This window comes from Dendropsophus ebraccatus, chromosome 8, assembly GCF_027789765.1.
Source record: "Dendropsophus ebraccatus isolate aDenEbr1 chromosome 8, aDenEbr1.pat, whole genome shotgun sequence".
Classification (NCBI taxonomy): domain Eukaryota; kingdom Metazoa; phylum Chordata; class Amphibia; order Anura; family Hylidae; genus Dendropsophus; species Dendropsophus ebraccatus.
Window position 1 is genome coordinate 26,716,897 of NC_091461.1, and position 25,292 is coordinate 26,742,188.

At 39.6% G+C, this 25,292-nt stretch overlaps 1 protein-coding gene across 10 annotated transcripts in view; it reads right to left on the reverse strand.

Moving 5' to 3' along the window:
* EBF3 (EBF transcription factor 3) overlaps positions 1–25,292 on the reverse strand; it is a 135,172-nt gene that overhangs the window by 28,181 nt on the left and 81,699 nt on the right. For 6 of the 10 annotated variants that reach the window (XM_069980062.1, XM_069980059.1, XM_069980053.1 and 3 more), the window contains exons 7-10: positions 20,165–20,246; positions 14,342–14,486; positions 9,476–9,606; positions 7,549–7,675 (exon numbers count right to left, since the gene is read on the reverse strand). In XM_069980062.1, the coding sequence (XP_069836163.1) occupies positions 7,549–7,675; positions 9,476–9,606; positions 14,342–14,486; positions 20,165–20,246 (485 nt within the window). The remainder of the gene's footprint in view (positions 1–7,548; positions 7,676–9,475; positions 9,607–14,341; positions 14,487–20,164; positions 20,247–25,292) is intronic. The other 4 variants (XM_069980060.1, XM_069980057.1, XM_069980058.1 and 1 more) reach the window with 1 other exon arrangement.

The following is a 25,292-nucleotide window of genomic DNA, read 5'->3' on the forward strand; positions in this document are numbered from 1 at the left end:
AAAGGTAATAGCCAATAAGGGTGTGTTCACACTGAGCAAAATCGGCGGAATTCCGCCTGCCTCAGCGTCAAACAGTCTGTCTTTGGGAGGGCTCTCTTCTCACAGAATTGACATGTATTTTGGCGATTTTGCTCAGTGTGAATATACCCATAGGGCGGGTTGGGGAAATGATTGTTCATCAGATGATCAGTCATTTAAAATTGTTCAATTATCAACTTACTTCAACTTACACATCAGACATTAAAAAGGCCCCTTACTAGAGATAAGCAAACCTCGAGCATGTTCAGGTTCATCTGAACCTGAACTTACTGGTGGCTGAAAAAGTTGGATGCAGCCCTAGGGAGTCCTGGAAAACATGGATTCAGCCATGCATCTTTAGAGTTGCAAATGGATATAACGATAGCAAAATATCAATGTATGCGTACATTGACCTCATAGGTTACAATGTCTTTTGCAAATAAAATAAAAAACTTGCTAGGAATAAGAAATGGAAACGTTGTGTCTGAGCCTAGCTTAAAGCAGCAACCTATAATCCGCTAACTTGTGGAGCTGCAAAAATAAATAAATGCACTGCCAAAGAGTGATTGACATTTGGCCCGAGAACTTCTCCTGTCATGGTCAACTTGAGTGATGCTGGAAGAAGTGGAACCTAAGCTTCTGAAGACTTGGTGTACACACACTTTTATATGAATGACTGCAACTGGAAGCTGAATAAAAACCGACTGGAAAGCCTTAAGTGTTTCTGGTAGAAATGGCTGGATGTGGACCTGATGCACAGGACAGTTATATCATTGAAAGGGACAATCACTAAATCATGGAAATGTCATGTGACACTAAGTAAAGAAAAAAAAACGGTAACTGCTCGATTTTCCTGTTACACAAAGGAATTTCCTGGTGGATGGCTATTGTATTGTGCTCAAACAATTATGTTTACACTTCGGACACATGATGTTCATTTATAGCTTATTATGGTGCTAGTGTATCTACCAATCCCAGCCCCGCAGGTACGGAACACCAAGTAATAAAACCGGCTATCAGTTGCACTGACTTTGCAGTGAACACCGTGCCTTTTGGCAACATGTAATACAATATCTGAAACAGATGCTAATGTCAGATTATAACAGAGCTGAACAACAGATACTCAACACAAAGAGCTGAGACTAGCTAGGAATAAGACTAGTGGTAGCACTAAATGTAATTTACTGTCATTCGAATTACAAGGATCCCTTGAAGAACCATGTAAATATAACCTATGCTTCACAGGAAGGTTGCTAAGTAGACCTTGTTAATGGGGTCTAGCAATTACTAGGAACTCTAGTATGATGTTGACCACTCCAACAGAAACAGAATACATATATGAAATATTCTTGACTTAACATCTGACCCTTCATCAAAGAACCTTAAACCTTCCTAGTGACTACGTCTATGGAAACCTCTCTGTAAGAGGACAAGATGATCCGTTAAGGACTAGATCTGGTTCTACATACCTTATTCCAATTTAAATACTCAAACTTCTATACAACATCAGTAATAATTTAATAGCGTTAATAAAGGGGGTTCATAGCCTAAACAGTTTCTTGACAGCACAAAGAGGCAAAAGGCTTTCTTACACAGGCCGATTATCGGGCAGGAGCGTTGCTAGAAATGCTCTATCAGACAATAATTGGCCCATGTAAAAGTGGCAGCGATCAGCCGAGGAGCTGGAAAACGCCTGATCCTCCAATGATCATATCTTTTGTACTAAAGAAAAAAATATTGCTGTTGGCCACACGTCTTCCTGTGTGAACAGGGGATGTGCAGCCAATTGCAATACATTTAAATGGCCTCAAAGTGATTGTTCATGTGGCCCGACTGCTTGATTCATTGTGCCTGATAAACGCGCTACAAACGATCGGCACTCATTTGCGGCTTTGGCCGAAGATTGTTTATAGTGAAAGGACCCTTAAGTCCCTTCATAGCTACCTTATGGAACCTCATAGACCTCATCCAACCTGACGAAACCTAAGAAAATTAATGCTCAACGTTGACCTCCATAAAAATAGATGCTATTCTAAAAATTCCATTTTTTTTTTACTTCCAGATCCATCAAACTTTGTTAATTTACAAGAACAAATACGAGATATAGATATTTGATCCCAAAATAATCCGAGCACATATTGATTGGAGCACCAATGACCTCTTTGTCCTTATTTTAAGACAAATGACTGTCTACATTATGTCAGTTTTGGAGTAGCCGAGTCGATACCTTCACCTTGACTCCGAAAGTAGTTGATTTATCAGTGGTCCGGAGTTACCAAAAGTTGAAGGGATATAAAAATACAGCCTACTATCGTGAAATAGAGAGATTCTTGGTCACAGCAACCACACAGTCAGGGAAATAATAAAAAAAAAAGCGTGATAGACAAATGTGTCTTGTTAGCAACAGCCAAAAAGCGCTTGACTTGTACTAATAACAAAAAGGCTATGTTGGTCACTATGGGTTCAAAGACGAAGCACCCTGTCACCGACTAGCTTGGAAAATTAGCAAATAATGTTTCCTTTCCTTGATAAATGGCAGACAGTTCCCTCTCACCAATCATTTTTTAACATTTTGATGCATGTCTACGATCCCGCCGGAGGAACAGAAAAGTTTACCGGCCCTCAATTTTCTGATGATGAATGGGACACTGTAAATGTGCGATTTCTTTATGAGGTATAGTTCATTTTAAGCAATTCTAGTAAATGCGTGTCACTGATTAGGACAAATAGTCTGCTTGTGCAATAGCACGAATGCTATGTCTTATTCCTCAGACCTCCTCTGAGGCATAGTACTGGGGAAAAACAAGGACAAAAATATCAAGAAAATAAAAAAAGTCAATCTATCCATTTGTATCGAGCCGCTTACCTTACACCACAAATCACTCACGGCAAATTGTTTTTGCATATGGGTAGAAACATAGTTATTGGTATTTTAAATTGTCCCCGGTGCCCTTTTTGGAGATGTTTGGTTAAAAGGCAACAAACGAAAGGGCACCAATTCATTTAATATTTCATGCAGACAAGTAATATACCATTGTCAGCTTGATCAATGTGTTGCCAATAGAGAAACAGCAAAGAACAGCTGCAGACCGGTCAGGTTCACAACAAAAGACATTGCAGGACACACATAATACTAGAGATCTAGAAAATAATGCCGCCGAGCTATAATTACAAAACACAAATCTCGGCCAGACAACGTGCTCGGGACAGCAACTCTGGGGGAGCTCAATGATATTTAAAGCTGTCGCTTACATAGGAGTGAGCTGAAAGATTAACTAGCGGATGACTAGAGCAAAAAGAACTTTTTAATACAAAACATACACTTTTGTAGTTGGGGAGCTAAAAATATTATATGCCAGTCATTGAGGTTCCATCTATTGCAATGGGAATTATTTGTTATCACTTTCAAGACAGCCACTTGGATATATTGATTTAGACTCCATAACTATTGGACCCACTGACCTTATCCCCTTTCCTTTCCCGACTCAAGGAAATAGGGGTTTAACTCATTCTATCTAAAACCATACTTCCCTGTTGTATGATTTAAGGCCAGATTACATGGGTCGAGCTGCTTAGTAAACAAGCACCAATCTTGCTGATTGGCGTTCATTCACACAGCCTATTACACAGCTCAGTGATTGTGTGGCCAGGGTTGCATGAGATTGCTAACTTGTTTGTGTGACCCTTTGCTTTAATCAGCCATCAGTTGCAAATCCCTCATAACATGGGTAGATGTGCGGCCGATGGACCATTATTGGTAAGTAAGGTAAAATTGTGATCTCTGTCCCTATTACACTGGGCAATATTGGTCTCTTTAGACCAAACATTGTTCTGTGTAATAGGATCATATCTGAAAGGGGTCACTGACCCACATTGTGACCTCTTTACAACGGCTGATTGATTTTGCCTCCCTAATCAGCAGTTTTGGGGGGTTGAACAGTTGCCCTAAAGGCCAAAGCCAAAAACAAAATCACCACTCACTGTACCTACAGACGTATACTTATTTAACTATTTGTATTTCTTGACTTTTGGTTGAAAAACTGCACGTAAAAATATGGAACATACCCTAATGTAAGCTTTAGAGTTAAAGAAGAATTGAGTACTTTTTTGGTATAATTGTACTCAGAATGGAGGTAAAAAGAAAAAAATCCTATACTTACCTTCCTTGGTCCTTCACAGCCACCCTTTCAATGGTGACCTGACCCAACTGGGCAGCCCTTCTCACATTGGCATGAGGAATTCCATACTCAGCCACAGTAGTCCCACTTTAGCCACTGATTGGCTTAGTAGGCTTTCCACTTTAAATAACTGCTCCTGATACAGTTTTGCATCCATCAGTCATTGCTCCCTCAGTTCTCTCGATTTTTAGTCAGTTCTTTAATATAACCAATTAATAGACTAATAGATTTAGTGGTAAGGGATGCCAAATTAAAGGATCTTGTTTCATTTGGCTAACCAGGCGTACGTACTCATATACTTATGTGTTCTGTTTATTTTCTATACCCAAATGTCCCCCAGAACCCATCCCGGAGCCGCAGAGTTCTGCTGAAGCTACAGTGTGCAGGAGGCAGAGCGTGCAGTAAGTGGAGTTTGAACAAATGAAGTAGCTGTGAATTATGATGGAATAAAATCCTATGATTTGTGGGCGGTAATTAGCAGTCATTTGCTCGGCGAATACAAGTTATTTGTTTAAAGTGCGCTGACCTATGAGACAGCTAGTTTGTCTTGCCTGTGATGGGAAGGACTATTGACTCCAAACTGTGTGGCGGTGTCAGTGATAGAATCACATTTGAATGCATACAAAAGATCACTAAAGCGGCCACTTCTCATGTTTCTCAAGTGGAATAGGAGATAAACTGTGTCATGTGTTACAGGCCAGAAATCAAATACATATGTTACCAGAGGAGCTATTACTGAAAGTGAAATGTAAGCATTCTGCAGGGCATACAGACCACATAGAGCTGAGAAATAAAAAGTCTTCATTTTATCGGTTCCAGTAAAGCTGGGTGGATCCAGTATGTGAATCTCCTGCTGGGCTTTTTATATAGCATTCATGGAGGGTTATGAAGCAATATAGAAGCATAGGGATTCACTGACTAACTGGTTTTTATAATCGAGTCCTTAAAAGTTGGACAATGACCCTTGGGAGGTATAATGCGGCCATCTTGGTTGTCGCCCAAGAAATTGTAAAAACTTGATGAAAGGAAACACAATTTTTAGATGCTGGTCTAGGAACGTTCAACATTGCCAAATGCTTATGTATACTCTATGGGGAGGGGAGGCATAAGCCACAGCCAGGCTACTCTAGTGCTGGTTTATCCCAACAAAAAGAAAAGGGTTGGGCAGTAAAAATCCATCAAATCCATTTCTTCTCTCCACCAACATCATCTGTCAGTGGAGACAGGAGGCCCCCATACACTTTATTCTGTCAGCCGAGTAAAGAGTATGGGCATCTTTAGACAATGTGAAATAAGGTGCAGAAAATTCTATTCCACCCCCTCAGGATCACAACCAGTCCTGACCATTGTTCGATTGTGTAGGTAAAACCAGTACAGACAGGGTCTCTATTTACAGCACTGGGCTCCTACAGAACGAAAGTGGGATTTACTTGAAAAAAAAGATGGGGGAGATTTTTCGAACTGGTGTAAAGTAGAACTGTCTCAGTTGCCCCTAGCAACCAATCAGATTCCACTTTTCATTCCTCACAGATTCTTTGAAAAATTAAAGGTGGAATCTGATTGGTTGCTAGGGGCAACTGGGCCAATTCTACTTTACACCATGTTTGATAAATCTCCTCCAATATGTTCAGCCAAGGCTGGCCATGCACTTTATACATACTCTACATAACAAAGTGTAGTATTGTACTTAGATGGGAGGCCAGTGTAACTGTCCTGGTAGACAGTTTGTAGATGTCTGGAATCGACGCATAGACACATGCTGGGCTTGACATTGTTGCTGCTGGTTGTGAAATGGTGCAGATTACTGCAATGTTGCTTCATAAGGACGGGCCAATAGTAGGGCATACAGAGTAGTGAAAAAAGTAAGTTTGGCAGGGTATGGGAATAGCCACATGAAGTATAAGAGGAATCTACTGCATGTGGTGTTGAGTAATAGCTCCTATTAGACAAATCACTGGGCCATTGGCAGAGACTTGGGTTGACAATGGGAGCCATTGTTATACAGTGTGAGTTGTTAAAGTGCCAACCAAAAAACAGATTGGGAATAAGGGAAACAAATCGGCAAGTCCGGTAACCATAGACCGGCAACCAAAGCTCTAATGACGCAAAAGGGCAGCTGAAAGTTTTGGTCATCAGACCAGCCATCAGACTGGGGCCTCCAGGTGTTATACAGACACAAAAATCCAGACATATTACCCCCATACGAATCCAGCCTCGTGACATGTCACCGATTCCAGCACGTTCGAAAAACACGCCCAAAAATCCATCTGCGTCTCAGATCCCCGTTAAAAACACTAGGGTATGCACTGAATGCGTTTCTCGGCATGTTTCATTTTGCTGAGTGATAGCCTGCTAAATAAGTGCCGAAAACTCCTTACAAGTTTGCTTCTAGCGTCAATCATTGAGTTCAAGCAGAATCCAGAACGTCCCACCGATTTATACATTGTAAATAACGTTCCCTATATTACTAATAAATCTATTCCAGCTTAAATAAAAAATAAATTATCACCCCCTCCCTTCCCCCGCAGCGCGATTAGTAAAGGAGAAGACTGATACAATGTTACTTAGGACCAGTATATCGCCACTTATGCGCTTCAATCTAGAAGGCAATATACTATTAACTGGCAATTACATACAGAATGATTGTTAATTCTTCTCTTTAAGTGCAAGCTGCTTGGAAACTGTTATCTCTCTCTCTAATTTTTGACCTTCTTACAACAGGGTGAGGTGCACTGGGAATACAAAGGACCTGTAGAAAATAGCTGGACATGTCATTTGTGACTCACTCTTTTAATTCACCGTGCTAATCAACTGAACTGCCACATTCTCCCAAGGTAATTGTATCTTTATAATTGTTGAATGGAGCAGGCAATACAGAACGGATAGTCTGGGGTTTGTCCTTTCTTAGCATAATGAGAAACTGTGCCGTCAGTATTTGTTACTGTAAGAACCTCGAAAAATAAAGAGGACCTTATTCTCCCTTCTATTTACTGAGCACTTCAGATTTAAGTACTTTATAAAGCGCCTGGTTATCACACCGCTCTCCCCTTTCATTATCTGGAGGCCTTGTTGCCCTATGGTACGTCTCATACTGAGAAGGTTAAATGTTACTGTGGCTGAGAACACAATATACTGTGATAGGAACCAGATGCTCACAATACAACATCCCTCCCCTATTTAAAAGCACCACGTCATTTTCTTGCTCTGAAAACTCAGAGGTCGCAGCCCCGTCAGGAAAAATATTATTAGCGGCAAACAGGGATTCATTTGATTTTGCGACTACACAACATTTCATCACAACTGTGCAACGCTTAGAGGATAGATGGGGGGGGGTAAAAATATGGGAACTTACCAGTATAAACAAATCTTCCGGGGGCACCTTTACAGAATTGCTTGGATTTGTAGGAAAGTGTGACTTCGACAACGCCGGGAATGTGTCTTGGTGGCGTCTGGACTCTAATGGCATGGGGTGTAATTAGCTAAAAGGGAATAAGAGGAAAAAGAAAGTCTTAACGACTAATACATCTTACATTCATGTACAATTGTCGCATGTTTGATTTTCGTTAGCTCTGTGGGCTACCAAGATACTTTAATTGGATATACTGTCTCTTGGAATTTGGCCATGTGTGGATTTCGACCACAGATATGCTATCTAAAAAAATTTCGGCAAACAGTTATCTCTCCCATACTCCCTATACACATGGGTTCATCTGTTCCCTATGGGGAGGTTAGGCCACAGTCGGATAGCTCTGGCTCCAGCTTATACCTCCTAGAACAATAGGGTCAGACTTTGAAAATCCATTGATCCATCACCCTTATCATGGTGTGTTGATAGAGACTCAAGGGGCCCCTTTATACTTATGGATGAACCCTCTGTCAGTGGCAGGCTTGGCTTGGTTGGCGTTAGTATAAAGTATATGGGGACCTTAAAGTGTCACCGTCACTTTACAAAACTTCTGACATGTTATATAGATGCGCCAAACGTTTTGACCGGTCTGTGTCTGAGTGTACAGACCCGTACTGATCAGGAGATGAGCAGCGCGTCCTCTCCCGTGATCAGAGCCACGTGATCAGTTGGACTTATAATGGAGCTCTATGGAGCCCGACTAATCACGTGACTCCGAGCAGTGAGAGGTCGCACTGCAGCGTGTCTTCTCCCGGCTCCATCTTCTGATCGGTGTGGGTCTGAACACTCTGACCCGGACCGATCATAACTTTTGACATGTCTTTATGACGTGTCAAAAGTTTTGTGAAGTGACAGTGACACTTTGAGGCTGGTCATACACATTAGGTTAAAGTTTAGCGCAATAAGTTGACTATGTGTTGTGTATGGGGTACTCCTGACTTTCCCCCAATGCAAGCTGTTGAGCTTGTTGGATTTTAACATGGGTTTTGGGGACACAACTACTGTGGCTATCTCCGTTCCCATTTGATTAGTGTATGGGGGAAATTATAGAGATATCGGACAGCAGAGCTAAGGCTATCGATAATGTACGGCCAACTGAACCCTTGGTTTCTCCAGGTGGAGTCCTGCTATGTATCAGAATAAAATCTAACCTGTATTTCCGCAGAAGAGATTCGACTATGATGCTTATATTTCTGCCACTGATGTGTAGCGTTAACTAACACACAACTTATTCCTATTCTCAATTTCTATTTCTGCAGCAAAAATCTTCCTTCATAGATGAAAAGGGGTTCCAAAAATCTCATTCACTTACAAGGGATGCAGATTTGTAAGATAGTATGTGAATTTCAATGCAATAGATAGTGTTATATAAGGTTGAGTCTTTGCAATAATTACCAATTCGGTTTTGCTACATTAACACATTCAGTTCTGCTACGCTTGTATATAAATTTTAATTGACATTATCGTTTTTAAAATAAACTCACGACAGACTGTAGACCAAACCAAGCTAAAGATTTGCTAGGGGAAGGAGGGGGAGCAAAATAGTCTGCAAGTTATCCCTGAATTGGGTTTGCAGGAAAGGCCACAGGGCATGATTCATATGAAAATTGCCTCCATATGGCAACACCAATGCCTGCTCCTAGTAATTTTTAACACTAATTGGCCAATTGTGCTCAAAGGCCTGTTGTAGCGTTCCACTAGGGGGCCTAGACGTGCCTCGGTTGTGTGTCCGAGCTCCACTACCACTTGTGAATTCATGGATAAAAAGATAGTTTGAAATAAAGCCTCTTGATACCACTTGTCAATTGACTATTGACATCTCGTTGGTGGATACACGCTACAGTTCAAAAGCCTGCTGATTCACATGTCTTACCTCGCTCCACACCAGCATCGTTCCAAATACCACTTGTAAACCATCAAAGAAATTATCTCCAATAATGATGACGGTAGCTCCTCCAGTGGTCCAGCCTTCGCTTGGACTGATCGCTTTTATGCATGGTGTAGCTACTTGCACAGAGGGAAGGGGTGGGTTGGTAAAATAGAGGTGGGGGGGGGTGAAGAGAGAGAGAAAAAAAAAAAAAGAAAGAGAAACATTAGTTTTGCTTATTTCACTTAGACCGTACCTCAATGCCAAATGACAAAAAAAAGATGAAAAAAAATCGAAAATAAAAAAAGAGCAAAAACAAATGCATGATTTTTTTTTTCCTTTTGCACAAGGCATCCATAAAATAAATAAAAGAGCAGTCATACATCAGCATGGAAATGTATTTAAAGGAAACTGTTACATGTTTTATAAAGCAAAGGCCAAGTAGATTGCCAGTGAGTAAGAAAAATGGCTTAATACGGCAAATTACGTGTCAAAGCAAATATGGCTATTACAAATGATTAAGCGCCGCGTGCATGTGGCATGTCGATTTATCTGCTTTACTGTACAGATCTAAGCACAGTCAATCACAGGCTTGTTGAATGAAATGGAACAGCAAATGTTCAGAATTCTGATTCTTTATAAGCAGTTAATTGGGTTGGGTGGATTTTTTATTTTTTTTATTTTCCCCATCAGCGATCTTTGCCTTTGGTTCAGAACTTAATTTTCCTGCTCTACTCTATAATTACTAGTTTTCAGTTTTCATGCACAAAAAAAAAAATCAAAAGCGCTATATTAATACTTCTGTCAAAGGTACACATTTTACATCTAATATTGTTTGTCGACATGAATCCCTGGGCCATTTACTTGACCTCTCTTTGTCTCTAGAGTCCTCACATTTGCATGAGTTATTACAATGCTCTGGTGGGGTAAGCAGCTAAAGCAGCACTAGTCACTCCAGGCTCACAGCAGCCAGTAAAACTGTGGCGAGGCTGGGGCTGAAGGCTGCTCAGCCTCTGTGAGAATGGCTTTGTTCTTCACTTTGATCAGCCTTTCTTTTACACGGTGTTGACAGACCTTTTTTACCAGCTTTGATGGTCTTTTGTATGCTGACTTTCATGCAAAGGAGCAGATCCTAAGATATACACTTTCCCTATTACAAGTAAATTCCCTTCCTCGATATCTCACCTGCAGGGGTTGGTTTGACAGTACTGTATTATTGATTGTCCTCTTGACAATACAAATGCTCTTTTTTGGTTGTCCTTCCTATACTTGTTGACATCTGCTGCAATGGATGCTCTGTCTCGGTTGATAGGATTGGGCTAACGGGTCTAGGTTTAAGGACGTTGAATCAAGAATCAATGCCATCGTCTACGTTGAGTAGACGTTCTTGGAGGCTTTTTGACATTTTTACAAGGGTTACACGATAGCTTTGTATAATAGGTCCTCGAGCCAAGTAACAAGGCCCAGGTGTCTTGAAAGCAAACACGTGCACAAGGGTTGGATGTTGGTTCTGGTCCTAACTAACACTATGGCTAATCACCACTAGCTATTGTTGTTTAGAGCACTCTAGACATGCCACCTTCCTTTGTTTGCTTTGACGTTCGACCAATGGAGGTTATATTTGCTTATTCTATGTGCATATCCCTCTGCAACAGAGGAACAGAGCACACACTGAGAACCTGCCCTTAACTAGCGCTGTTGACTTCATGCTAATAAGTTCATACAAATTTTCATTTCTGAAGCTTCCGAATGACATTTGCTTTTCTTAATTGCATGGAGAGCATTTGAAAAGGATCAGATCTCTAAAGACTGACAAGTCTCCTCACAGGGAGTGACCTTCATCAGCACAGCCAATTATGGCAAATAATTCTCCGAAAAAAAGAAAAAAAAAATTACAGTAAACAAATTTACTTTGGAGGTAGGAAAGAAAGGATGGGAGAAAAAAAAACCTCAAATCTATTGCAGACACAAGAGGTTTCTATCTGGCAGCTGGGACTCACTGAAAACACAGATTGTCTAGGAAGTTCTAGTGGCTGTGAGTGGGAAAAGAAACAGAAGCTGGCTCGGGATATTCCGATAGCCGTCCTCCCTCCTGCTTGTATTTGCATACATTTCAATGCACATATAGAGGAGGAACATGTGTTCTATGGGAACCATAGCAAAATGAATTACACAGACAGTGTTAGAGATCTAATGATATACGTGCACAATACACTTAAACAGAGGATACAAACCGAGCAGTGGGAGGAAGAAAAAAAAAGGCAAGGCGTTCATATCCCAGGGCTCTGTGTTAGAGTGTTGAAAGCACAACCCACACACATGGAGCCTGATCCTAACTTATCTCAACCTCTTGCGCAGAATACCACAACTATATCATTGAAACTCAAAAATACCCATTACCGACATGTTTTTTTTTTTTTTGCTATGATTAAGGGAGTAGCTTTGACATACAAAAGCCCCCCCCCCCCCCCCATTTTATGCTTATTAACTACTTATTTTTTCTAAATATCGCTACGTCAACAGAGTCGGTAAATTAAAAAAAACTGTTTCAGTAGTTTTTGCAAAATCTGCGTTTTCTCGACTTTTTTGTCTCGATCAAGTATTTTATTAGTAAACATCTTCATTATAGCAGTTTTGATTAATCAGCCAAGTCTCTGGAGTAATATCACAGAATTTGTCACCTTTTTCTGAATTCACAATATTGAGACACTCAAACAGGCCTAATCTTGCCTCATGAAGACTCCTTTGTTCTGCCTGCTAAAATGTCTTGTAATTGTGCTTAGGATGTCCAGATGGCTGGCTGATACTCCAGCTGATAGGATTATACCTTTTACCTCTCTTAGGGCCATCTGTTCTCTTTAACTCACTAAAACCCTGCAGCCTGGATTCAGTTGTCATTATTGCATAAACCTAACTGCATTACAAGTACTTGGCATGCAAATCAGTTCTGTGCTGCAGGCCTGGTGGTGCTGTGATAGAAGTTCCTTAAGGTTCATACTATAAGTACGTGATTTCTATTTAAAAAAAAGTGACAAGCAAGAAGAAAATAACATTGTGAAATATGAAATTTTCCTCTTTTTTTATAAATTTTTTTTTTTTTTTTTCTTGCTTCATTTCCACCGTTGCAATAATTTGCCATGCTTTGCAAGGACAGAAGATATTCCATGGCAGACGTCCATTGGAACAGCAGGGGGAATTAGTTTACTTGGAAATGGTCTTGGTTGAGTGTATATATGCTGCTGGTGAACATTAGATTATTGGATAATGAGGTGTTAGCAGGGGGACGATTCATGCATGTACATATTATTATTATTATTATTATTATTATTATTATTATTATTATTATTAATATAATTAGCATTCTTTTAGATGAGCACACACGACAAAGTCATAATAAAACTTTTCTACAAAATTCTTTTTAAACAGATCGACCCTCGCTTAGAATGTCCTATACGGAAATAATTACTTAATTTTCCGTATTTATTTTAATTTCATTGGGTAATTTACATTTTTTAAATTTACAATGTAATCATATTTTTCAACCTTTGAAAACTTGTCTTCTTTGGAAGTCTCCCCCCCCCCCCCCCCCCCCTCCCCCTTGTTCAGCCTATTGTTCTGTGCAAAGATCTGTACAGCAGTGAAGAAGATAGAAGAATCTACTCTTTGGGACGATCCAATTTTTAAAAATTTTTTGCTTGCCAAACAATAGACGTGAAAATAAATTCTCTTTATTTTACAAAACACAAATCAATTTCTGCTTACAGTCAGATAGTTTTTGTACAGCTTACAAAAATAAATACTTGTGTTTTGCTAACATCATAATAGCTCATTAGAGAGGAGGAAGAGCTTGGACCTCTACCAAAATCTAGCACCACAGGGCTGAGCTTGCTAACTTGAACCTATAATGTTGCCAGTTCTGTCTCCCTGGGGAAGGAGACGAGTAGGAGAGAGGATCCAACCTTCTTAATTGTGAACCTCATTAGTGCTGGTTGCTAGGCAAAACATACACCTATCTTCAGTACATATGAAAGGGATAAACAATACGTCATATGCTATAATGACTCTTGGGCTCAGGGCAACCTCTAATTATTATATTTTGTTCTCTTTTACCTTAGTCATTATTGCAGAAAAACAAATCAGTTTATTTTTGAGCAGCACAGCAGATTGTAAATTGTGCTCTTATTCTGATATCTAAATCATCACGTTACACTTAACAATCGGAGCTATTTCATCTCCTATGTCGTATGCAAATCCTCCCTTTGTATGGCTTTTCATCGCTTTAATATGTCATGTCGTAACCCCACTATCTATAGATGTTTTTCCCATGCATCAGTTTATTTAACATGCATAAGTTAATATTATTATGATTTTTTTTTTTTTTGCAATGAATCTCTGCAGTTTCCCATCTGCAAGACCCAGTGACAGGAAGTTGACCTCATCGTAAATTCCTTCGAGATTTGGTAATATGTTTCCAAAACCATTTGCAAATGCTCACATGAACTTAGGAATGTACCTCATGTCCGTGACCAGCAACAAAAATAATATCAAATAAAATCAAACTGCAAAAAAAAGCCAAACCATGAACAAAAAAAAAATGCTTGAAAAATAATAAGATTGGCGGCAAATGGTAAAAACTTTGAGCTGAAAGGAAAATGGATTAAAATGATTGTTAGAAAATTCGGATTCCTTTTTTTTTTGTTTTCCCCATGTCGGATCTTCGTTGAGCTAATAAGGGTGAATTCTCCGTCTGTCTGTTGATCAATGAATTGAGGTGGAAAAATAGATGCAACTTTGTGTAGTCAAAATAAAGTTTGATGTATAAAAAAAAAAAGCATTGCAAAGGAAAAAAAGGACATGTAAATGTGTGCCTACCATTTTCCAGATAAGAAGGAGCCGTACCTTCTGAGGGGTCAAGGCGGCGGGCCCGCCTTCCATGTTTGGAGTTGTTGTGTACAAACATGTTGTCTGAGACGGCCAACACGTGACCATCCACATTGACTGTTGTTGATACAACGACCTGAAAAATAAAGAAAAGAAGATAGCATGCTATTGAGCAAACCATTTACTAGACAGGCAAATGTCCGACGCAAATTTTCCGACCTAATTTGGTAAAAAAATTCTAAAAAGAATTAATACCAATGGCCATGACTATGCCGGCCTGAATAAAGAAGTATAATTTTACTATGTTACATACCCATGATACAATATCACTGGGTATCGATTAATTTTATAGTGCTAGAGTAGGCTGTACATGAATCAAAGTCAACCACCATGATTGGTATAGGGCTTGAGTTGATCCCATAGCTCTTTGTCTCTGAGTTCCAACTTTAACATATAGGAGAACCTTTTGTAGAGTAAAAAAACCAAGGCTGCTATGGGGTCCTTGGAAAGAGGAGGCCCAGTCCTAGTTCTTCTTACCATCTTCACTATTAGGTGGCAAGAACCTTTGTATGACTCCACAGGGTGGTAAACTTATGAAAAGCAGGTAGAAGGGAAACAAGGCCTTGTCTCTAAGCCATTTTGCCCTTTCCTACTGTCTGTGGTTAACTCTTTGCCAAGGACCCCCAAAACAAAACCTTATTGTCCCAGAAAGTGGAGATGATGGAATGAAGTAGCACCAGCACAGAGACCCTATTTTGATCCTTCACATGTGGCCCCTTAGACCCCTTTCATGTGGCACACTACAAAGTCATCAGATTTTTATATGAATACATTAGTATATTTATCATACAGTAAAACCATCACATATTTGATGAACAGTCTCTCTCTATATTCGGCTATTTTTATAATGAGTCCGATACTAGGCCTGTGTTCTCGTCGGCTGCGGAAATGTTCAAAAACTCCTTTTTATGCACGTGTAGAAAAAAAAATAAAAAATACTGTTACAAATCAAAACATTTTACCCATCAAAAATTAATCTGAAGCCTTTCTATTAGGCTGAAGACATCTGTCAATTCTATGATTACATTTACCAGGCAATAATGATGTTTTTGCATATGAAAAGCTTGAATGGAAAATGAATAGCGAAAGTGTTTTCATCCCATGAAAAGTATCCATTCTCAAGTTCATTTGGATGGTGATTGACCCTGGTATGTCAACGGAATTTCCTTCTTTATATTAGGCTGAAAGAGTCCTATTCTTGCAGCTCAGGTTCAGAGTGCGGCCATAGAAGAAATGATGGATAGGGCCCTCTTATACTCCAGCTGCTTCACAGCAGAGCAACTTAAGGCAGGAGCGTACTTACACATCACAACCTTGTTAACCAATAACACCTAGACCGGCTTCATGTAACAATATATCCTGGAAATGGTTCTATGGCTGGGATCAGACTAGGCTGGGAATTGCATATCTTATAGGCCTGCAGATGGCTTCACATGTTGACATAATTCCAGAATGGACTTTGGGGTCTCAGATAACAAGTGCAGGTTAATATAAGAACTCAGGAATGATTACAATAGTTCAGGTTTCAGAGAGTCTAAATGAAACCTTCACAGCCAAGTCAAAATATAATAATAACAGTGGATGTTTAGAATTAGACGGTAACATGGATCTTACTACGATACTTCTAGATATACATGTGATGATGTTTCTACACACATAAAATCTAAATGTTGTTTTTAGCATAAAAATATAATGTATTCCGTCATTATTTTAAAGGACAAAAAAGATTTTCATGTGTAAAACTACAACTTCCTGTTGTCACCCACTAGTACTGAGGGTATCGAGGAGACAAACATTTGATTGACAGATCATATATATTACAGAACATATTATATAGTCTTATTCCTGCAATATTACTTTATTCCTATGAAAGGTCACATGTAAATATAATCTAGTCTGTTATTATTTAAAGGACCACATAGATTTTCATGTATAAAACTACAACTTCCTGTAGTCACCCACTAGTACTGAGGGTACTTAGGAGACAAACTGAATGTTGCTTTTTGGCATGTAAACATAATATATTCTTTTATTGTTTTAAGGGATTAAAAAAACATCATGTATAAATCAATAACTTCCTGTTTTCACCCACTACTACTGAGGGTACCAAGGAGACAAAAAATTGACAGATTACATTGCCAAGTGATATATTACAGAACATATTATATAGTCTCGTTCTTGTAATATTACTTTACTACTATGAAAGGCCATACAAATATACTATTTATTACAAATGTATACATGTGCAATTGGGCCCTATAACAGTGTATTTTCTTTTTCACCTTTGGACAATGTTGGTATTAGACTGATATGTGTGATGTAAATATGGTTCTGATTGTGTGAAGATCCCTTCATTAATAGGTTTCCTTTATTTTAAGTTTTTCTCACCAATATAAAAAAAACTGTCACTAAAGATTACCTTGTCAGGGGGAAACATAAGCTACAAAGAGCCATATGGATCAGGGAGTGTGCCATATGTGGTGCACTCTCACTAACAATTCGGCAAGCGTACCAGGGGAACAAAGACAGTACAATGGTTTATAGTCTGTGCTATCATATAGCTGTACCTCTTATTTTACATAATGAAGCAGGTATTACACTACAACCGATATGTCATGTACAATGCACATACACTAATGTTAGACTTGTAAATAAATTAAATTAGGTCAGATTTTGCTATAGAAAATACAAATGCAAATAACTTAGCAGATAAAACCAATTATAAGACTCCTATTCCAGAATTAGAAAAACATAGCTGCTTTCTTCGGGAAACAGCGCCACCTATGTCCTCAGTTTGTGCATGAAATTTCAATAGAAGTGAATAGATTTTAGTTGCAGTACCACAAACAACCAGAGGACAGGTGTGGCGCTGTTTTTGAAAAGAATGCAGTTTGATAATCCTGAAGATCTGATTATTTGGTCTGGATGAAAAAAAAGTGCACTGTATTATAACAGTATGCTACCTAGGGTCGGCCTAACTACTTGCTGTGAAGATGCGCACATCAAAAGGTTTGCCTTATGGCGAATTGCATTTTGACAAGGGCAAATTAGTGAGGAAATCGTTTATATTGTTTATTTCTTTTCTGTTTTTTTTTGCTGGTGAGGAATTTGTCTGGAACAAGCACCTAATTAAAAGTCAAAAGGAAATTAAAAAATAAATAAAAAAAACAAGTTTTGTAAGTCAAGCTGAAGATGTGAGAGAGGTCAGGAGAGTGTGTGCAGCGTTGCTATAGTGAATTACATGCTGTACAAAATACAAGATGCCTGCTTTCCATACTAAAGTGCACAGCGCGTTTCAGTCCTCCTCCACACCACACTGTATGAAACACACGGGCAGGGGAAAAAAAAGAAAAAAAAGCAGGGAGAAAACATGACTGTCTTTGCTGTGTCAATTTATATATAGGTCAGTCACCAAGGGAAAATAACAGTTCAGTGAAAAAAAAAAAAAAAAAAGACGTTTGTTCCATATTAACTCTATGGGGTTGGTAGCTCGGTAATACAGACTCACAGATGCTAAATATAGGTTTATTATGTTGGGTTCCCTAATGCGATTGGAAATTAAGGCGAGGAAAATGAGCTGGAAGAATCCAGTGTTGTCATTCGGTAACTAGTAGTCCCAGCATTGACCACAGAATCATCCTTTGAGTGATGCTTCTCGCAGTTATCAGGAAGACAAAGAGGAGACTTTTAGTCATCCCAGGCTTGACCTTCTGCTCGGCTCCCATGGATCAATATTACCAATGGCACTTGAAGCTGAGAACTATGAGAAATGGAGGCTCACTGAAGTGTTGTGAAGAATAGGGTTGTTGTTTGTTTTTTTTTAAGAAGTCCTAACTGTAATATATATAAACACAGACAGGGAATAAAATCTAAAGCATAAAACAGACGTCTCCATACATGATATGAACAATAAAAGTGATTTATGGTAGGAACCGCTATGAGTAAACACTATTTTATTGTGTGCTGTCAGTTGGGTTGGCCAGGGGTCACTTTTAATAGATTGTTTTTAACGTTATATTAATGGTAAACCTATGACATACCTTCCTTACCTAAACAACATATTTTTCTACCTATAGGGGCTTATAAAACATATCCATACATGATTTTAGAATTTAAAATTGACGATTACCAAGAGCCCCTATTTTGCCTTGAAATTGGGCCTTTAAATGTTGTTTTCAAGGTACCCGTATAGTTTATACTAAAGTCGGCTGAACTTACCACTGGCAATGGGTTCAACCAGTATGAGATGCCTCAGAAGTCTCCACCGACAGATAATGGTAGTGAAAAGAAGGATTGGTCATGGTGAGTTTTCCCAGCCTCCGAAGGATAAGCCTGAGGCAGAGCAGTCTTGTGGCGTCTTACCCCTCCACATAGAGAACACATTTGGCCAGTTGGGATTGACAGGAACAATAACTGTTGGCCGAATCTTTAGGCTGGCAGTCATTGAAGATGTAGGAGCACCTTTAGGGGTTCTGTCTCATTTCTGGATTGGTCCCAGGGGCAGACTTTAATGTCCCGATTTTGCATTTTCAAATGTTGGCAAGTATGTTTTCCTGGTGCAAGTAACGTACAGTATACATTTTTATGGCTAGTGTGACACAATATAGGTACTAATAAAAAATTGTGAAATGAGAACTAATGGAGTCAGCAAGGATCTAAATGTACAATTATAGTATTTGAGGCTGTAAGTATTGTAACATGGATGTGTGGACGACAATGGACCATATACAATACTACGGTCCTTCTATAGTGCACAGATATGTTTGTTCTCTTATCACAAGGAATGGGCTCTGGATCTACTTCCCAGCTCTATAGATTTGTCCTTTGTTTATTGTAAATAGACTCTTGTTGGCTCAATCTCCCTGCTAAACACCCTTTAAGTGGTGCTTATTGAGAACTAAAGGGGCTAATCTTCCTAAAAGATCTTAATGATCTCGGAGAACAATCTACAGGTGCTCTACTTGAGTAGACCCTCTATTCTTTTGTGTGCCTCACCAGGAACACTTGAGGCAGATCTAACTATGAAAACACCACAGCCCATATGTGCTCCATAATTCATGACAGCAAGAGGAATTCCTGGAAAGTACTATAATCCGAGTACTTGGCATACCATGTAGATATGTGTGTATCATCTGACCTATGATACATAAAACAAATGAACTGCATATTGAAACATAAAGGAAAGAGCACAATGACCCTAATTCCTACTTTACTAGAAGTCAATCACATAATAAATACCTCCCTTGATTAGGAACTGGATTTGGCATCAACCAATGGGGTTCATGTCTAGTTGTGTTGACTAATCAAAAAATTCATCGACGCCGGTGAACCAATGACTGTGTAGGCTAACAGATCAGGAAATGACATACATGTTGGGTTCATGGTGAGTGAACCTACCGAGACCAACCTAGCATCTAATGTTTTCAGGGTGGACAAGCCACCACCAAAAGTGTCTGGCAGCAATTTACTCCCATTTCCCCATTGATAACACATGTGCATGGTGTACCTAGAGAGGTAGATGCTGGCCAGCCAAGCGTTTGCCAAAAACTAATGTGTATAGGTCCCTATAGACAATGTATTGGTTGCTGGACAACATATTGGTTGTTGTAATAATCATGAAAATTTAATTTTGGTGGTTGATACCAATGGACAAGGAGATTGATATCTATCCTTCCAAACATTCTGCCATTATGTTAACATTCAACAAGAGAGTTGTCATAGAGTCACAGTGCCAGGCTGTCTCCATCAGAGTACCTGGAATCGTCGCATATCTCTCGGATTCCCTGCATTCTTCAGGCAGTTCTGATTACACTTGAGGAAAAACTTTAGGAAAAATCTATGGAAAGAAAGAAATAGAGAAGAAAGCCTTTAATATCGTGTAAATATAAGATTGACTAAAACAATGGACAGAGTTGATGGTGATACAAACCTTTAACAGATGGTACCTGGACAATATACACACTAAGGGTAATACACATCAGTGAAAATACAATGGGACAGGCTGACTGTACAATGTATGTGGAGGCCTACTAACTGTCCCCCAACAAATGAAATTGGGAGAGAAGAATCGTCCATGTTTGATTTCAATTGTCTGACTTTTTTTGTTTCATTCAGACATTGGATCATTTGGCCAATTCAGTTGTTCACACATATGGGGGGGGTTAAGATGGCTGTCAGCTATTACATTCAACCAAGTCATACTAGATAGAGATGAGCGAATCTTGACCATTGTTGTCCATGGGTTCAGTTTACCATTAGTGTTGAGTGAATCTCGAGCATGTTCAGAGTCACAGGTTCATGCAGAATTTGATTACTGGTGGCTGCAGAAGTTGGACGCTGCCTTAAGCCTCCGTGGAAAACATGGATACATCCATAGGTTTTCCAAGACTCCCTAGGGCTGTATCTAACTTCTGCAGCCACCGGTAATCAAATGCCGCATGCTCGGGTTCGGATGAGGATGAACCCAATCGTGCTCAAGATTCACTCGACTCTAATACTAGATTTAAACCGTGAACAACAATGTGGGTTTTTTTTAGAGTTATCCTGGACAACTTTTTAAGACCTTGTCCAATTCCAAAGCCATGAGCATAAATTTTCATAAAATACAACTTTTTATCAATTAACAAACCTACAAAAATTTTAAGAGATGCCCTAGAATTACATTGTTAAATAATCACTAAGGGAAAGCAGATTGCGATAGCAGGTTACTAAAACGCACAACTAATAGTTAAAATAAATTCTGATTATAAAATTGCATTGCGTAAAGAGCACAAATAGTATACGTTCCGAGAATTTTTATTTTTCCGATATTATGCAGTCTGAATTTCTGTGGCAACATATTACAAAGGAAACTTCTGCTCATCTGCCCTAACAATGGCACAAAAACACCCATATGCCATCAGCGTACAGTAAGTCACTTGATATTCCACCCACCAATTTTTCCTAACTACTACCCTGCAATTACACAGAGCATGTCTGGTGCGAGGTAAATTAGGCACACCTGCGGCCAGACTTCATTTGAACTGCATCAGAAAAAGGACCTAACAAGGTGAGAACGTGCCTCAAAGTTATAGTCCTGTCAAGCAATTAGGTTTTCACTTCTGGGACATCCGCACAGTGCAATTATGCCACACATTACAACCTGGCTAATCTGCTGAACAAATGTCATGTCTCCGAGAAGCTAGTAAAAGCGGTTCATCTGCAAATGTGTCTGCTCTTAAGCCCCTGCCTTATGCATGGAACAAGCCATGGTGCCTATCTGATTAAATCATGTTACTGGCTCTTAGAAGGAGAAAAAAAATCTGCAAGCATTTTAAACCACTTATAAGTGACATGAACCTCTCTATACATTAGGCCCGCAGCCATAATTCACCCTCTTATAATCGGTTTATACACCTTTCACGAGCTGCTGTGGAGATCCACTTATCCCATAAACAGTTCCAAGATCTTCTGGAATCAGGGAAAGTCATTAGGAATGCAAATTAATCTTTATCAATACTTGTTTCAATGATCAACTCATAACATGGCCTAGGCATTACTAAATGCCACTTAGGCCTAGGCCTTACTACATGCCACTTAGGCCTTACTAGATGCCACTAAGGCCTAGGCATTACTAGATGCAACTTAGGCCTAGGCATTACTAGATGCCACTAAGGCCTAGGCATTACTAGATGCAACTTAGACCTAGGCCTTACTAGATACCCTTTGGGCCTAGACGTAACTAAATATTAGTAGATATTACTTGTGCCTAGGTGTTACTAGATATAACTAAGGCCTAGGATTTGCTAGAGTTTCCTTGGGCTTAGACATTACTAAACCTCACTTGGGCCTAAGCATTACTAAATTCTTCTTGGGCCTAGAAATGACTAAATATTACTTTTGCCTAGATATTTCTAGATGTAGCGTAAGCCTAAACATTACATTACATAGATATTACTTGTAGGTAGGCGTTATTTAGCAACCAGTAGTATTATTTAGTCCTTGATTGTAACAGGGCCTAGGCTTTATTAGATATTGCTTGGACCTAGGTATAGGCTAGGTTTACATCACGTTTCCTTCCCCCACAAATTTGTGAAAAAAGAGGCCCGACGTGGAGCCAGTGGCCCCATTGACTGGACAGAACATAGTCGCAAGATGACTTCTTCATGCCCATTTAAGTCAATGGGGCCCTATGCCGGGCTGCACATGGGGCTTAATTCAGCATCTTTTTCTCATAGATTCCCAACATATGGCCCAATGTTAGGCCGAAATGATGCAACTACTAATTAGGACTAGCCATTACTAAATATCACTTGGGCCTAAATGGTACTAGATATTACTTGAGTCTAGTTTTTACTTGATATTACTTCAGCTCAGACATTACTACATAATACTTAAGTTTAGGCATCACTTACTAAACACTACTTGTCTACATTAGTGTAGGCATCCAGCCCCCTATTGCACCAAAGTAAAAGTGTACATTGGCAAAACATCACTAATTTGAGTGTCCCCTCAGTTAACTATTACACACATGGAAGCCATATCTATGAATGCCATTAGATTGTACGCTCTTAGAGACACAGGCTTGTACCTCATTGAAGGTGGAAGATGCCACTTGTACTGGTGTATACTGTATGGCTCCAGGTGACTTCTCTGTTCATGGGACCCACGTTCTTTGTTAATTTGCTTTAACGTAATGTATTCTGATCCGCAATATGCCAGCGAGCTTTTTTATTTAATCACAATAAGACCCTCTGGCCATGGAATAGTTAATTGTAAAACCCGCCTAATACATGCTTATTCATTGAGTGGTAATTCCATTGTTGGAGCATGAGACAGGAGTCGAATAGATTCACTCTTTCAAGTCAAATGGTAATTCTCATCCTTTGCTCTATTACCCTTTAATTGGCTTTTTCTTAGAAAATATCTGACAACCGCCTTTACATATCTCTTTCCCAGACCCCGGTACACAAAGAATTTAATGCTCTTGTTAGGAGCAGGAGAAGAAAAAAAAAATCTCGTGTCAGAAAATCTTTGGCTTTAACACCAATAAACTCTATATTAGTCCTAAACATGGATTTGTTACTCAATTGAGGCGAAGGCCGTACACATTCCGCCCTGTCATTAGTGCATTAGGCGTAATTGCGTACAGTATGTTTGCCGTTGCATCTGTTGGCCCATTATCAGGATGACCATTATGTACACTAATTCCCTGACCCTGTCTATATTTCCCTAAAGGGCCATAATCTTTCACAGTAGGTAGAATAAATCAGGCCTGAAATACGGCCTTTATGGGTTGCGTCCCTACTTCTTGCCGAAGGTAAGACTGTGACCATGTGTGAATGGTCTTTATTAGGGAACTATGCAAAGTTCACAGGAATAGGCCATATATCTGTGTCTAGATCAGGGATAGGGAACCTTCGGCCCTCTAGCTGTTGCAAAAACTACAATTCCCATCATGCCTGGACAGCCAAAGCAAAGCTCATCTCTAATAGATAGATAGATGTGTATATATATATATTTTTATCCATCTGTATTTGTATTCCTAGCTGTATATATGTATATGTGTGTACATACCTGTGTAAGTTTAAACAGGTGACGTTACTACTTTATACGGACCACTGGCTCTATCACACTCTTGCAACTTAATGAAGAGTGTACTGTCTCTTTAAGGACCTTTTTCCTTTAACAACAAAAACAATACAACAGGACCAATTTTATCTCTTAGTGTTCTTCCCACACAGACCATGCTATCTTGCAACAGGTTGGCTTGACTTTGTACCTTCTCTGTATGTAGAAGGGTTTTCTTCTAAAAACACAGAATAGCACAGGTATCCAATCCCCCATGATGTATAGGCCAACATACTACTTTACACAGTTTACACAGACCTCACTATAGATTTCCGCAAGGCAAAAGATCTCAAAGCGTCCCATTGACTCAGATGACACCAGGACTGAAGTTATTGCGCAGTACACAAAGTCTCCCAGAGACGGCCTGACTCACAGCTTACAAATACAGGTCATATTCCTCAGCTCACAGCCTGCCCATCCATGACAATACAAGACCATGCCGTCTTGACCTACCGTGGCACCTCCTTCTGCAAACTGGAAGCAAGAAAACTACTCTGATATGGGTGGCTCTGCTGTGTACTGTGGGCCAGACGCCCCATACAAAACATAGAGTATACATTGCATTACACATAAAATGTCACATAAGTATATTACATGCACATGTTTTCCGTCCTTATTACAGATTCAGGCCTGACCTGACGTCCTGATCTGCCACACTTATAAGAACCATAGTCAGGCCAGGCTCGTAATATGGATGCAAAAATGAGCATGTAATACAGTTTTCTATATACAGTTTTGTGTTTTGTTTTTGTTTCAGTTTTTTTTTTATGGCAGTCAATGGTTGACATATGTCACTATATGCCTATAGAGTGGCATACATTGGGGACTTCTCTTGGAGTTATACATCAGGGAATCTTCCCAATGTATATCTCCCATAGGAAGATAGAACACACTATGCACAGAGCCTTAGTCTCACACCTTAATCTCTATCTTTTCCATTCATTTCCATTTTTTCTCACCATCAGAGCTTTAAAATATTCATTTTCGGCTTCCTCCTGCAAAACACCTTGGTGCCGCACAGCCCTAACCTCACCTAACCCAGTGCAGACAGCGGGCCTTTGTTTACATTCAGGAATTGGCCCCCTTAACAGACTGGATGAAGCCTGTAATTGATGGAGAAGCAGATGCCACTAATAATAAAATGGCAAGTTGGGGCATGTGTCTTTTAATTCCCTCGGAGAACGCACCTCTGCCTCCCAGCCATGTTTATGAAAACGAGTGAACGCTGCATTTAATAAACAATAAATGTACCAGAAGCTGCTGCGCTTGGGTT